The 13,088-nt window shown below is 37.3% G+C and overlaps 1 protein-coding gene and 1 long non-coding RNA gene across 2 annotated transcripts; one reads left to right on the forward strand and one right to left on the reverse strand.

The window, feature by feature from the left end:
* Nucleotides 1-286: 286 nt before the first annotated feature.
* LOC134806569 (uncharacterized) lies at nucleotides 287-4,284 on the forward strand. Its single transcript, XR_010146547.1, has 3 exons — nucleotides 287-390; nucleotides 1,162-2,264; nucleotides 2,694-4,284. It is a non-coding gene; the product is annotated as an uncharacterized LOC134806569 (long non-coding RNA).
* Nucleotides 4,285-5,411: 1,127 nt separating this feature from the next.
* Nucleotides 5,412-12,669, reverse strand: LOC134806570 (mitochondrial ornithine transporter 1). Its single transcript, XM_063779878.1, has 6 exons — nucleotides 12,290-12,669; nucleotides 11,801-12,045; nucleotides 11,330-11,476; nucleotides 10,602-10,734; nucleotides 8,020-8,217; nucleotides 5,412-5,684 (listed from the first exon to the last, which is right to left on the reverse strand). Exons 1-6 carry the CDS (start codon nucleotides 12,354-12,356, stop codon nucleotides 5,563-5,565), a joined length of 912 nt encoding a protein of 303 aa, XP_063635948.1. The 5' UTR covers nucleotides 12,357-12,669; the 3' UTR covers nucleotides 5,412-5,562.
* Between the last annotated feature and the right edge of the window lie 419 nt (nucleotides 12,670-13,088).

A 13,088-nucleotide genomic window follows, 5' to 3' on the forward strand; every position in this document is an offset into this window, starting at 1 on the left:
TATTATGTGCCTAAGGGCCCCAGCATAGATTAAGACGGCCCTGGGTAGGCCTTGTGATTGACCTAGTGACGCATGATGTGTCATTGATAATGTCAATGAGATTTGTTTACTGTATGTGCTAGTGGTGCCACAAATGAGGACTACGTTTGTATGAAAAGGCGATTTCACACGGTTCCTCCGCTTTCGTCTTAACTTTACAAAAAAAAACAAATATTCTTTAGGTATTAAATTGGTTAAATATATGATTTTCAGGAATGGCTACGCAAACGGTATCGCTGAAATTTGCAAGTATTATACAAGAACCATTGCAAGATGATCATGTACCCCGAGCCCCATTGACCAACATCACAAATGCGGCTGCTCACGACGCTTCTCGGCCCTCAACTTCAGGTCAGTTTTATAATAAACCTGTAAAGTTTCTTACAAATAATATATGCATTTTATTATACTACGTCGGACCGTGGGTGTCAAACAAGCATACGGCCCGCCCGATTGTAAGCAGTCTCCGTAGCCTATGGGCGCCTGCAACTCCAGCGATGTTACATGTGCGTTGCCGACCTTAACACCATAGATAGAGTAATATGTATAAGTAAAGATTATATCAGTACTGCTAGTCGACAATAAATGTCGCGGCGAACAAATACTCTAATGCTCAACAATTTTCAGCTAATATTATGACCGCATTACTCGAAACTCTATTTTCAACTCCTTCTGCTTCTAATATTAGTTGTAAATTGTTTTAGCAGTACATTTTTTCGTCAGTAGCGACACTCGTGCCATCTGGTGTCAAATAGCGGTAGTGATAGTTCCACTACTATGACGTTACATGTCGACTGTGAAATAAAGCGCGTTTTTGTAAGAAAATTTATGTATGGAGTTACCACACTTTCTTTATTTATATTACCCTATGCTTAACCCTCAGCACTTTTTGGCTTACCATAAAGACGAAATTTGCTTGTATCTTTATACGAATAACCTGACACAGCGTCCTTATGGCAAGTGGCAATGTGGTACCTTTTGATTGAGAACGTCACACCTTATGAATAAGTGCTAAGACTGCTAAGTATTTCTTCCTATACTTCTAAGTATTTACTTATATTATAAAATTTATTTCAGATCATAAGCCACCCTACACGACTTATATTATAAAATTTATTTCAGATCATAAGCCACCCTACACGCCACAATTTTGCTCTGAAGCTAGTAGTTTGGCCAAACATATAAAAAAACTTACCAAGACGAAGGACAAATATGCCGTCAGACTAAAAAAAGCTATGTCTCTCTCAACCAACACAGCTTTTCAGAAAGCCATCGGTAAATTTACCACAATGGCTTTGCTATTTGTCATGATGCAATTTAGAGAGATAAATAAAAAGAAAATGGGAAGGAGATTCACAAAACAAGAAAAAATAATGGCATTATCTCTTTATAAGCAAGGACCTAAGGCGTATAGATGGCTGAGGCACATTTTTGTACTACCATCGCCTCTCACATTATCAAGGATGATATCCGCTGCAGCCTTAAAAGCCGGTATAAACGATAACATTTTCGAAAATCTTAAAAAAAAGGCCAGAAAAATGTCGATATCTGAAAGGCTGTGTATTTTATTATTCGACGAGATGGCAATTAAACCTCATTTTGAGTACAATTCAAAAAAAGACATGATCGTCGGATTCGTTGACAACGGAAAAAGGAGGGTCAAAAAAATCGCTGACCACGTGCTAGTATTTATGATAAGAGGCATCACAAAAAATTATAAACAGCCTATTAGTTACAGCTTTTGTTGTGGAGCCACCGAGAAACACGAATTAGCGCAGGCCATAAAGGACCACATAAGAAAATTAAAATCCAGTGGATTTCACGTGATCGCAACTGTCTGTGACCAAGGCTCATCAAATATGAGTGCCATCAATGCACTCATTGCAGAAACGAAACATGAAAATAAAAATTCGACAGGTTACGTGTTTGACGTGGATGGTGATGAAGTAATACCTCTGTATGACCCTCCTCACCTTATAAAAAATATAAGGAACAATTTAATCACAAAAGATTTGACTTGTTCCATTGATAACGAAAAAAAAAAACTGCCAAGTGGGAACACATCGTTAAATTATACGAGGAAAATCCAGCTTATAAAGGCATAAGGTTAATGCCCAAGTTAACAGAACTGCATGTAGATCCAAAGAAAATGCCAAAAATGAAAGTCAAATATGCAACACAATTACTTAGCAGTTCAGTCGCTGTCAATATGGGATATTTAGCAGGTAAATATGAACAATATTCAATTTATTTATCACATCACAGCTACACTAGGTAACACTATTTTTTATTCAGTTCCTACGCATCAAACTGCGAACGGTATTTTGACCAGATCACGTTAATTAACTGACAATTCGTAAGCTTTAGTGCAAGATGACGTAAGGGCTAAGGTTAAGCGTTGCTGACAATCCACCTACGCTGTCACGATTTAGCACTGCAGCTTATATTAACAAAATGAGAAATCTTTTATATGCTCCCGATATCACACATTGCATCCTATTAAAATTAGTTCTTAGACGTACACTTTTCAAGAATATTATTTTCCAGTTAAGATTTTCTTACTTAGGTATGCTACATCTCGATAGTCGATACTTCATCTTTATTTTACGTTATTTTTTAACGCTGACACTATAAGTCTTATCACTATTTTTCAGAGAAAGGAATACTAGATCCGTCAAGCAAAGAAACAGCCGACGTTATTCTTTTTTTTGACGAATTATTCGACTCTGTCAACGAAGGATTCATGAATGAAAAGAAAAGACCTGGCAAAGACTTACTGGGTCCACTCACACCCAAATCAAGCCATCAGAGTGTTTGGACGAAAAGTAAAGAGGTTTTAAAAACAATGACATTTGTAACACCCCAAGGACGCAGAAAAAGTCATGTTTCGACCGTGCCTAACTGGCTACGCACCTTAGAAAATTTGGAATATTTAAAAAATCTGCTGTTTCAAAAGCATGAGATAAAGTCCATATGGTTACGCCACTTTAACCAGGATCCACTTGAAAACTTTTTTGGCTGTGTGAGGAGCCATGGTGCAAGAAGCAACAACCCGACGTGTGTACATTTTGAGGTTGCCTTCGCGGCATTGTTAATCAACAATTTAAATTCGTTGCATTCTCCAGGATATAATTGTGAGAAAGACCAGGGACGTGGATTTAAGTCTTTAAGTAAGATCTTTTTTGACAAACCTGCACTTTATCGCGCTCCGGAGAAAAATGACATTAATTTTGATCATGTCAGTGACCATGTCTTGGTGGGAATAAATAATAAGAAAGCTAACGTAAAAATTTTGGCTCAAATTGAGTATGTTACAGGATATATATTAAGGAAAACTAAAATTATATTCAAAGATTGTAAGACATGCAACGGCTGCCTTTACGATTGTAACAAAAGCAGCCGATACATAAAATTAAAAGAATTTAACAAAGGAAAATCATATTTATCATATCCTTCAGATGCTTTAGCTGAATGTTTCTCTAATATTCAAGATGTGGTCACGAACATATTAAAAACGGACTGTGACATGGTCAATATAAAACAATATTTAGAAGATGCTGTAAACACAGTAGTAAATTTTAATTGTTTACAATGTGCTAACCATAAAAGTGCCCTTACCAACAAAATCATAGACTTATCTTGTAGGTTTTTCCTACATAACTGGTGTAAAGACACAAATAAAATATTAAAAGGAACGCGATCCGACTTCGATACAGAAGACAGAATGCGAGAAATGACGAGGAACTATTATTTAAAACGAAGGAAATGCTCCAATCGATGAACAGTGAGCTAAATAAGTTTTTCCATAAGAGTGTAGTCTAATTTGATAGAAGTTTTTACTTATTTCTATACTTTTAATAGATAGCTTGTCTTAAAAGCGATGATTATGAATGAATATTGTCAATTAGCATTGATTTTGTAATGTAAAAATAAAACTGTAATCACATTTATTGTTTTTCAATTACTGGTCTGGGCAAACTGAACGAGGTCACATCATTGTGTGATCTTCGTTAGCGGTTTTCTGGCGAGGACTACAATGAAGGTTCACACTTGATGTGATCTGGTTCCGTTTGCACGGACTCAGAACGCAAACGTCAAACCTTAGCTATTTAAAAAGCCCGCCACTGCTTGTATAGCTGTATTAATAGGTATGGATATATACACATTTGAAAAGTTGCAGTGAACTATCAATAGATGGCGCTGCATTCGAAAACCTTGACTGATAACTCTATACCCTAATATTCAATATACTCTATGATTGCAATCGAGAACGCAACTATGACGTGACAGCATGATGACAGCATTTTAGGAACAGGAACAAAACCGGATTAACCTATTTATTACAATAGGGAATATTAGGCAAAGCTCTGCGTAGGTGGCACCTTTATGGCACATACAGTAAACTATGGAGTGTAGAAGTACCTCTACCTTCCATACAGTAAACAAACCACATTGACACATCCACATCACACGTCACGTCAATCACATGGCTATGGAAGGTAGAGGTACACATGGCCTACCGCGAAACAAGAAAATCGAAATTTCGTTATCTAATCTCTCTATCACTCTTGCCAGGGGCGTATTTTGAAATTTGGCGCCCCGGGCCAATACGTTTTGCCGCCCCAGAAGTCAAGGAAGAAAAACAAAATGCAATCCGGCATGCCGCCCCTGCGGGTTGGCATATGCCGCCCCTGGAGGTTGGCGCCCCGGGCCATGGCCCGGATGGCCCTAGGGTAAATACGCCCCTGACTCTTGCATGTTCGAGCGATAAAGTGGCAGATAACTAAATTTCGATTGTCGCGTTTACCGGTAAGCCCTTGTTAACAAACCGCCTTGGTGCATCAATGTCATATTTTATTGTCTGTGAAAATTTGTCAAAAAACAGTTTAAGGCACAGTATGTATAAGTTAGTCTATGAATTTACTGAGTCGGTAGTGCTGCACTCTGGCGGCAGAACATTGCAGTAATATCCCCTATAGCACAAACGTAGATATTCGTAGAAAAAGGTTGTTTTTACAATTTTTAGCATTTTAGTAATTAGAATATATGAGGCAATGAAACGAGGATATTACCGCCCTTATAACGGACGGACAGCCGCTGTACTTACCTATGAAAGCATTTTTGCCCAAGCATAAACGAAGACGCTTCGTACTCGCTTGGTCAAAAACTTGTGTAAAGTGTTAGAAATATGTCTCTCTGTAGCTGCCTATAACATATAAATATTGGTATCGAATGTCGCTTTAAAACCTCTACAGACCTTGCAACAAATCGCACGCGATTAACGAATTTATTAGATCGATCAACATTCAAATGCCGCAATGTTCGATATCGCGCGGACGTAGTTCGGCATGAACCGTTGTACAACGCCAGAAATAAAATAAGTTTTTTATTAACAGTATTTATATTAACAATATTTGTCTTAATCGTTAAATTTTACCCATAATGCTCTCCGACAGTTTTTGGTCATTCGTAATAATTAAAGTATCAAAGTCCTTCACACATAACCCGTAGTGACGTTTCTGTTTAGTCACCGAAGGACTGGTGCATCAGCTTCTTGGAGTACTCGTAGACTACGAAGAGGACCGCGGTGGCGGGGATGGTGCGGACCAGGGTCGGCTTCAGCCCGTTGTACAGCGCAAGGACGCCTGCAATAGTTATTTACGATACAAGTGCGGAAAAGTGTTTTAAATCGACACGAGTTGCGAATTACCTCTTTTCCGCACTTGTATCGTACAACGTTTTACAGTACATATGGCCGTTTAAACTTTTGACATACGCATGAAAAGTGCTATTTTACGCACTAGTGCGGGAAAATAGGACCATATGTACTGTAAAAGGAATTTTAATACATTTTCCTGAAGGGGTGTAAACTCGATCCTCCCTTCGGGCAAACTCAGCTCCGTTCGGCTCAGCATTGCTCCGAGCAATTATTAAGGTAGACACAACTTGATGTCCCTTTGCGTGCACGACCACAGATAAGAAAATGGCTTGAATTTTGACAACCCTAAATAGCCGAAAGAAATAGTGCCATATATTAGAAAGGGACAGCATGATTCGACCACTGTCAAACTTCGGTTTTGTAGGAAGTTTCCTTTCCGTACGGTAGTACTATTATTTATTCTGTGTTGACAACTGACATAGAGTTTCCACAGTCCTGGGGCGCGATTTTTGAATTTCGATCGCTCGATTTCGTAACTCGAAAATCCTTCGAGCAACACCGGCTTCCGACACATCGGAAGGGAGGGGCCCAAGCGATATCTCACCGTACAAATCTTTCTGCCATTTTTCGCGGGGGGGAAGGTGCACACAGTCGCACTTCTCACACACTTACATACAAAATCCAATCTGTAATGACGATACAAATACATAGAAAATGACACACGTCAAAGACAAATCTTGCAAACCTCGATCTCTTTTTGTGTACGGACGAGTGACAAGTGTCACAACACGCACACATTAACACATTTTCGTTGAAGTATGTTATTGTATTCTGGTCGGATTTGTCGCTCGACCGATCCGCAATTTGTACTGAGCGAGCAAAATCGATAAATCCAACAATTACATGAGACTAAAATATAATAATTGTGTTTGAATGTAATTAAACGTATGATATGTAAAAAAAATATTACATGTGAAATGTAACACTTTCGTTTTGTAAATTTGATGTCCCCGACCTCTTTTTATAACAAAAAACCGAGCAAACAGGCATTTTTGTGCAGCAGTGTTCACGCGCGCGTCTGGACTCGGTCTAGTGAAAAATCCAAGTGCAACTAGTTTTATTACCCGCGCTAGATTAGATTGACGCGCTAATCTTGTACCTCGGCAGAGGGGAAATAGTGCGAATGCCGCCTCCCTTCCGTGTTGCTCGAAGCGAAAATCAATGGAGAACGGCAAAATGCTGATTTTTTTAATACGAGCGATAGAAATTAGGAATCTTGTGGTATTGAGCACTCGTTTTTAATTCTATTAGTAGAATTTAAATACCTAGCAGTGGAGATATTATTAAACGAAATATACGAAATCTAGCGGTCGAAATTCAAAAATCGCCCCCCTGATCTCGTTGCAGTGAAATTTACGTCTAATCCGAGTCTAGTAAATAAAGAAGACTGACAGCCCCCATACAACGCCGCGAGAGTCGTTGATATTGTAGATATTTAACATATATTATTTTAATATTTTAGTTAGTTGCGTACGAAAACTGCCACCCTACTTGCTATTTATAATTTCAAAATGTAATTTTGGACTCGACTGACTGCAGTTATAGTCACAAAATCAGATTTAAAACATAAATGAAGCATTTAGAGCCCATAAAAACGTACGCTAGATGGCGCCATTAAATAAGAATTATGTCTAAAATGCTTTTTATTATGCTTTATTGAATAGTATGAATTTTCTCAAATGATTTTTACGCCTAAGACCCTAATCTGTTAAACAAAAGCCATTGTTTTTTTTATGTGAGTGGTCAGCTCCCGTATTAGCCACGTGGCAAAGCAACAATGTCCTTTAAGAAACAACGTGATAGTATTAAGGTTCAAATTTATGTAATAATTTACAATTGAAGTAGTCAATCGTCCTACATTACCAAACCATATTAATTTCTATGAGCTGTTAGATTTGAACCTTAATCTTATCACGATACAGTTGCTTTTTAAACGACATTGTTGCTATGCCACGTGGCTAATATGGGACCTGACAACTCACATAAAAGAAACAATGGCTTTTGTTTAACTCTAACAGATTAGGGTCTTAGGCGTAAAAATACTTTTGTAAATAAGACCAGGCAAGTCGAATTTTACGTTTAGAAGTCATAAATAGCAGGAAGATGATAGATTTCTTACGCATAAAGCTAAAATGGGAAAATAATAATAAGCGCCACATACAATGAAGAGGCACGAGGCAAACGCAGTATTATAATCTAATTTATTATATGTATGTTGGTCTTGAATATTTACTAGTCGCTAGCCAGCTTAATAGACCGACCTTCTTGCTTGACGATCTCGAGTCCCACGGTGAGGAACCGCTGGCTCTTGTTGGAGATCTGCACGCGCGACTTGATGACGTCGGAGGGGAAGATGACGGTCCACAGCACCAGCCCGCCCACCGCGCCCGCGACCATCGTGCGCAGCGGCCCGATCTCGTCCTTGGACTGGCCGGGCTTCGTCAGGAGTTCTCTCGTACCTTATAACAATAATTCAAACATGTATTCGGAAAAAAATACAGCCTTGTCATGTCCGAATAAACAAGAAGACTGATAATGTCTAAACAAAATCGCATTCGTCTAATACTTTGGCTATTGCAAGGTGGTAAGCGTCACTAACGCAGCGTCTCACAAGGAAAGGTACCTAACTGTCCGGCTACGATTTGATTTATTTTTATTGTTATAGTCTAAAATAACAGACACGTATTTTTTTTAGCTGCCCAAATACGTTGACTACTGGGAGAAATCGTCCTCCAAAGTACTGAAAAGTGACCAAATGGACCAATCCCTCTCACTTCCGTAGAGAATTTGTTTAAGCAAAATGCTAGTTAATTACTGGTTTGATTATATCTTGGAGAACATGAAAAAATAATGAACACATGTTTTGTTATTTCGGGTCAAACTCATATTTAATAAAAAAAAAACACTTCAAAGTTTCATACTTTTCATCGTTTTGGTCGAACGTAGCGCGCAGCAACGTGTGGGCGGCGCCGGGCGGGCGACGTGAACACGGTACTGAATAAAAGTGAAGTGAGTGAAACAATGAGAAGTATGAAACATTGAAGTGTTTTTTTTATCTGGGGGCACGGCCGTGCCCCCGCCAAGACGAGACAAAGGGCAAAAGGCAGTGCATATATTTTCTCGGCACGTTTCGTCGTATTTTCGAACCCTAGTAGTTTCGGCTTGGATGATGCTAGAGGGATGAAATTTTTAGTATACCATAGCGTTAGTAAACTTATCAAAAACACCAAGTAAGTAAGTAGGCTACCTATTATACTTAAAATTTTATAGATTCTTTAATGTTCACTGTCCGAACCCTATGAAATTCGTGTCATAGAAAATACAGACTACTTCCTGAAGACCTAGAAGGCTGAAATTTGGCATGTAATGATAGGTCTGTATGCTAACACATATGGTGATGAGAAATCTGTAACTTTGGCCCTGCAACCCCTTGAAATGGGGGTACCTAAAATTTGCCGTAAACCTGAAAACATTGGTTCCTGAAGTACTAGAATCGTGAAATTTTGTGTGGGAGCAGTGATCGGAGTGCTAATAAAGAAAACACAATAAAAAAAACCAAAAAGTTTTCGAAGTGCAGATTTGAACCAGCTTCACGTAAACCAGCCAAGTAGCGCCCTCTATATTGGCACTGTTTCTTGTCGTAAACTTTTCAAAACCTTACTTCCTACAAAGCGAATTTGAAATAGAGGCGGATTGTCATAGTGAATTTACTGCCATCTTTCGACAGATGTTTAAAACTTTTAGAACGCCATTTAACTTTGATCCTTATTCTTTCACTGATATGTGTTAAATTTGTTAAATATCAAAAAGTGTCACCAAGATGATGATCGCTCGAAAATAATACCTTGTACAGGAGAACAGCCGGAGACCAGAAAATATTTTTGCCGAACTGAAACGGTTACGCTTAGCTCGCACTTCGCACTCGCTTGGTCAATACAAAATAGTACAAATTTTAATTTTATAAATAACCGGCCAAATGCAAGTCGGACTCGCCGCGCTCGAAGGGTTCCGTACCATTACGCAAAAAATGGTAAAAAATTACGTTTGGTGTATGGGAGGCACTTAAATATTTATTATATTCCGTTTTTAGTACCTATTTGTTGTTATAGCGGCAGCAGAAATACATCATCTGTGATAAATTGAACATTTTAACTGTCTAGCTATCACGGTTCATGAAATACAGCCTGGTGACAGATAGACGGACAGACGGACAGCGGAGTCTTAGTAAGAGGGTCCCGGTTTTACCCTTTGGGTACGGAACCCTGAAAATGTCTAATAATATTGAAACCGCTACTTCTTTAGGCGCTGATCTAAATACAATGACTCCGTCATTTTGTAAATTTTCTATAAACTGAATCAAAAAACACGAGAACACAAAATTCATCGTGAATCATTTTTTTAAATTTCTAGAGACATACAATTTGTAATACATACAATAGGGAGTATTGCTGCAATGTTCTGCCGCCAGAGTGCAGCACTAGTGCACCTACTAAACCATAAAGTAACTTATACATACTAGGCCTTTGATGCATCAAGGCGGTTTGTTTACAGGTGGCCTACCGTGTGAAATTTCGTTATATATGCCTCTCTATCGATCGAATAGGCAAGAGTGATAGAGAGGCAGAAAGGTAGTCATAGTACCTATAGTTTTGCTATCTTTATTTGAAACTAAGTAGCTGCTATCAAAATACATACATATATATAGGTTCAATTTTTTAAGTAAAAATAGCTGTGAGATACCTACGGACAGATAGACGACACGACGAAACAACTATAAGGGTAGTTTTGCCATTTTGGTTACGGAACCGTAAAAAAGGAAAACAAAATGATAATTAGTAGGTACCTTCATATCCTCCAAAGAAAAAGAAGTACCCGGGCATCTCCCTCATAATGGTTGGCACCAAACCCCGGAAGAGTCCTTGAATGCCGTATTGACGAAATATTTGCTGCGTAAGTTGTATTGGTGTGATCTTAACCTTCAACAGATAACATGCAAGGTTCATTTTATTATACATAAACATGATAATTACTTGATAATAATCATCTATTTGAATACGCAATTATACTGCTAATATTTACAACTTATACAATAACAATAGGTACTTTGCAAATACAATAATGGCGATTTAGAAATTTTGTATGGAATAACACTCACTATAGCCTCACTATTATCTCATTTAAATTTGTCAAGAAAATATCTAGTGGCATTATTGTTTTACAGTAGTATTTTTATTTTAGAGGTAGAATAAACTGAAATTAGCTTGCATTTATACAGGTTTAAGAGCTTGATTATAAGGAGCTATTAGAAAATTTATAACTATTGGTACCTAAGTGTAAGTGATATGTAATAAGTGAACTTGTGATATTGTAAACTTCCTATTTTGCTACACCCTTCTTGGGGTCCACTTATATTTATGTATAATACCTCAAAGGTATACATATAATGATCTCTCTCAATTAGGCAGATTTTCGGGTTATGGTATGAATAAAACATTCTTTGTGTTATATTAAACACTCCATAGGCAAATCAGTCAAATAAGTTAAAAATACCCAAAAAAGTGATCACCATACAGCTGTTTGGGCGCCCTGCACACTGACTTCCCGCATTGCTTGCAGCTGGCATTTGATGAGCTCTGTTGGACATAGTGTGAATGACGAAAAAAATGCTGCTAGGAATCCTGCTGAAGCATTTCCAAACGCTGACAGCTGCTCTACACTCTGAAATATACACAAATAAAATAAGTACAAATGCTCACATAATTATGTAAAGAAAAAAAAACATTTGTTATTGATGTTCACATATTTTTCTAATATTTGTGTTAAGACACAAAGATAAAATTTAATATAGAATGAATGGGCTGACAGACAACAAAGTGACCCTATAAGGGTTCAGTTATTTCCTTATGAAGTGCGGAACCCTAAAAAATAACATGTTTGCTGCAGAGATACTTTAGAAATTCTTATTCACAGCACTGAAAGTGTTAACCTTTGAAGTAGTAAGTTATTGAGAAAACTTTACAGTTAATTATTATACATATTTACCTCAGTACCAGTAAGACGGCACACAAATTTCTGACAATAGCCATAAGCAGCAAAAAGAACAGAGTTCTCTGCAACATTTGCCATTATTGCTGGTGTAGTTCCAGCATAGAGACCTCGAACAATCCCATCATTCTTCAGGGTTATTTTCAGACAGTTGTACATGCCCTTGTACAGCTGTGGGAATGTCTGCATCTTTACTTTCACCGTGTCGAGAGGCTGCCCCACATATACTACAGCAACCCCCCCTGCAAGAAAAGGAAACAATCATGACCATCCCTAATTTATCAAACTAAATTATGTAATTACTTCACTCATTGTGCAAACATGGTAGAAGATTATTATTTTTATTTTACGTAGATGATTTTTGTTAACATTCTAAGTTTATGAAATATATTTCGAACTTATTAAAGTAAATGATGCAACAGTTTGTTTAAAACATGAGTAAGTAAATGTTGTTTTTATCCACATGGTGTAATGGATCGTGCTTACCCAAAGATCCAGCTGTGAAATCAATAAGACCATTTTTGAGATTTCCCGACCCGGAGGAGTGGGCCATGATTCAGAAATACTTTTATTTTATTTTTCTGACAGCACTTCTAGGTTATTAAGGGTCTTGTCTAAACAATATTTTCTTTAATTTCTCCTAGTAAAACTTATCCTTGTTTTATATCAGTGCGCAAGTAATAACGTCTTCATTCATATTAAATAGATAAGAATACTCGACGTATAATAGTTATGTTATCTTCTTATCTTTCAATTCTAGCGCACATTTATATCTTAAATTGTTAACTACAAACTTCAGTTTAAAAAAATATTATATGTATATTAAAATTCACAAGCAAAGCATAACAAACGCGTAACTCGCGGAATTGTAATTTACTGCTTTTAATTTATAATTTTAAAAATAAACTTTGCTTATTTGAAATGTATGCGATACGATTTTCACAATTTTGGTGGATTTTTTTTGTGACAATTTTGACATGACTATTCTGACGTAGTTTGATTATAAACTAGCCGTGTTTTTAATTGCAGCTCAAACATCTTCACACAGTTCTGACAAATGTAGCCCATGTAGCCAATAGAAATAGTCCGTTGCTGCACATTTATGAAGATATGTAATTAAACTTTTATTTCAAAAGTACTGTTATTGTCCGATAGAAATATTATTGTATTATGTTGAGATTGAGTGTTTTTTAATATAGTAAATTTGTTTTCACTTGAATTTGAACGAAATGCGTCTGATTAATAAAACCTAGTTTCGATTCATGCCTAAAGCAATCTTTGTAAA

The sequence above is a fragment of the Cydia splendana genome, chromosome 3, assembly GCF_910591565.1.
Source record: "Cydia splendana chromosome 3, ilCydSple1.2, whole genome shotgun sequence".
In the NCBI taxonomy this organism is placed as follows: domain Eukaryota; kingdom Metazoa; phylum Arthropoda; class Insecta; order Lepidoptera; family Tortricidae; genus Cydia; species Cydia splendana.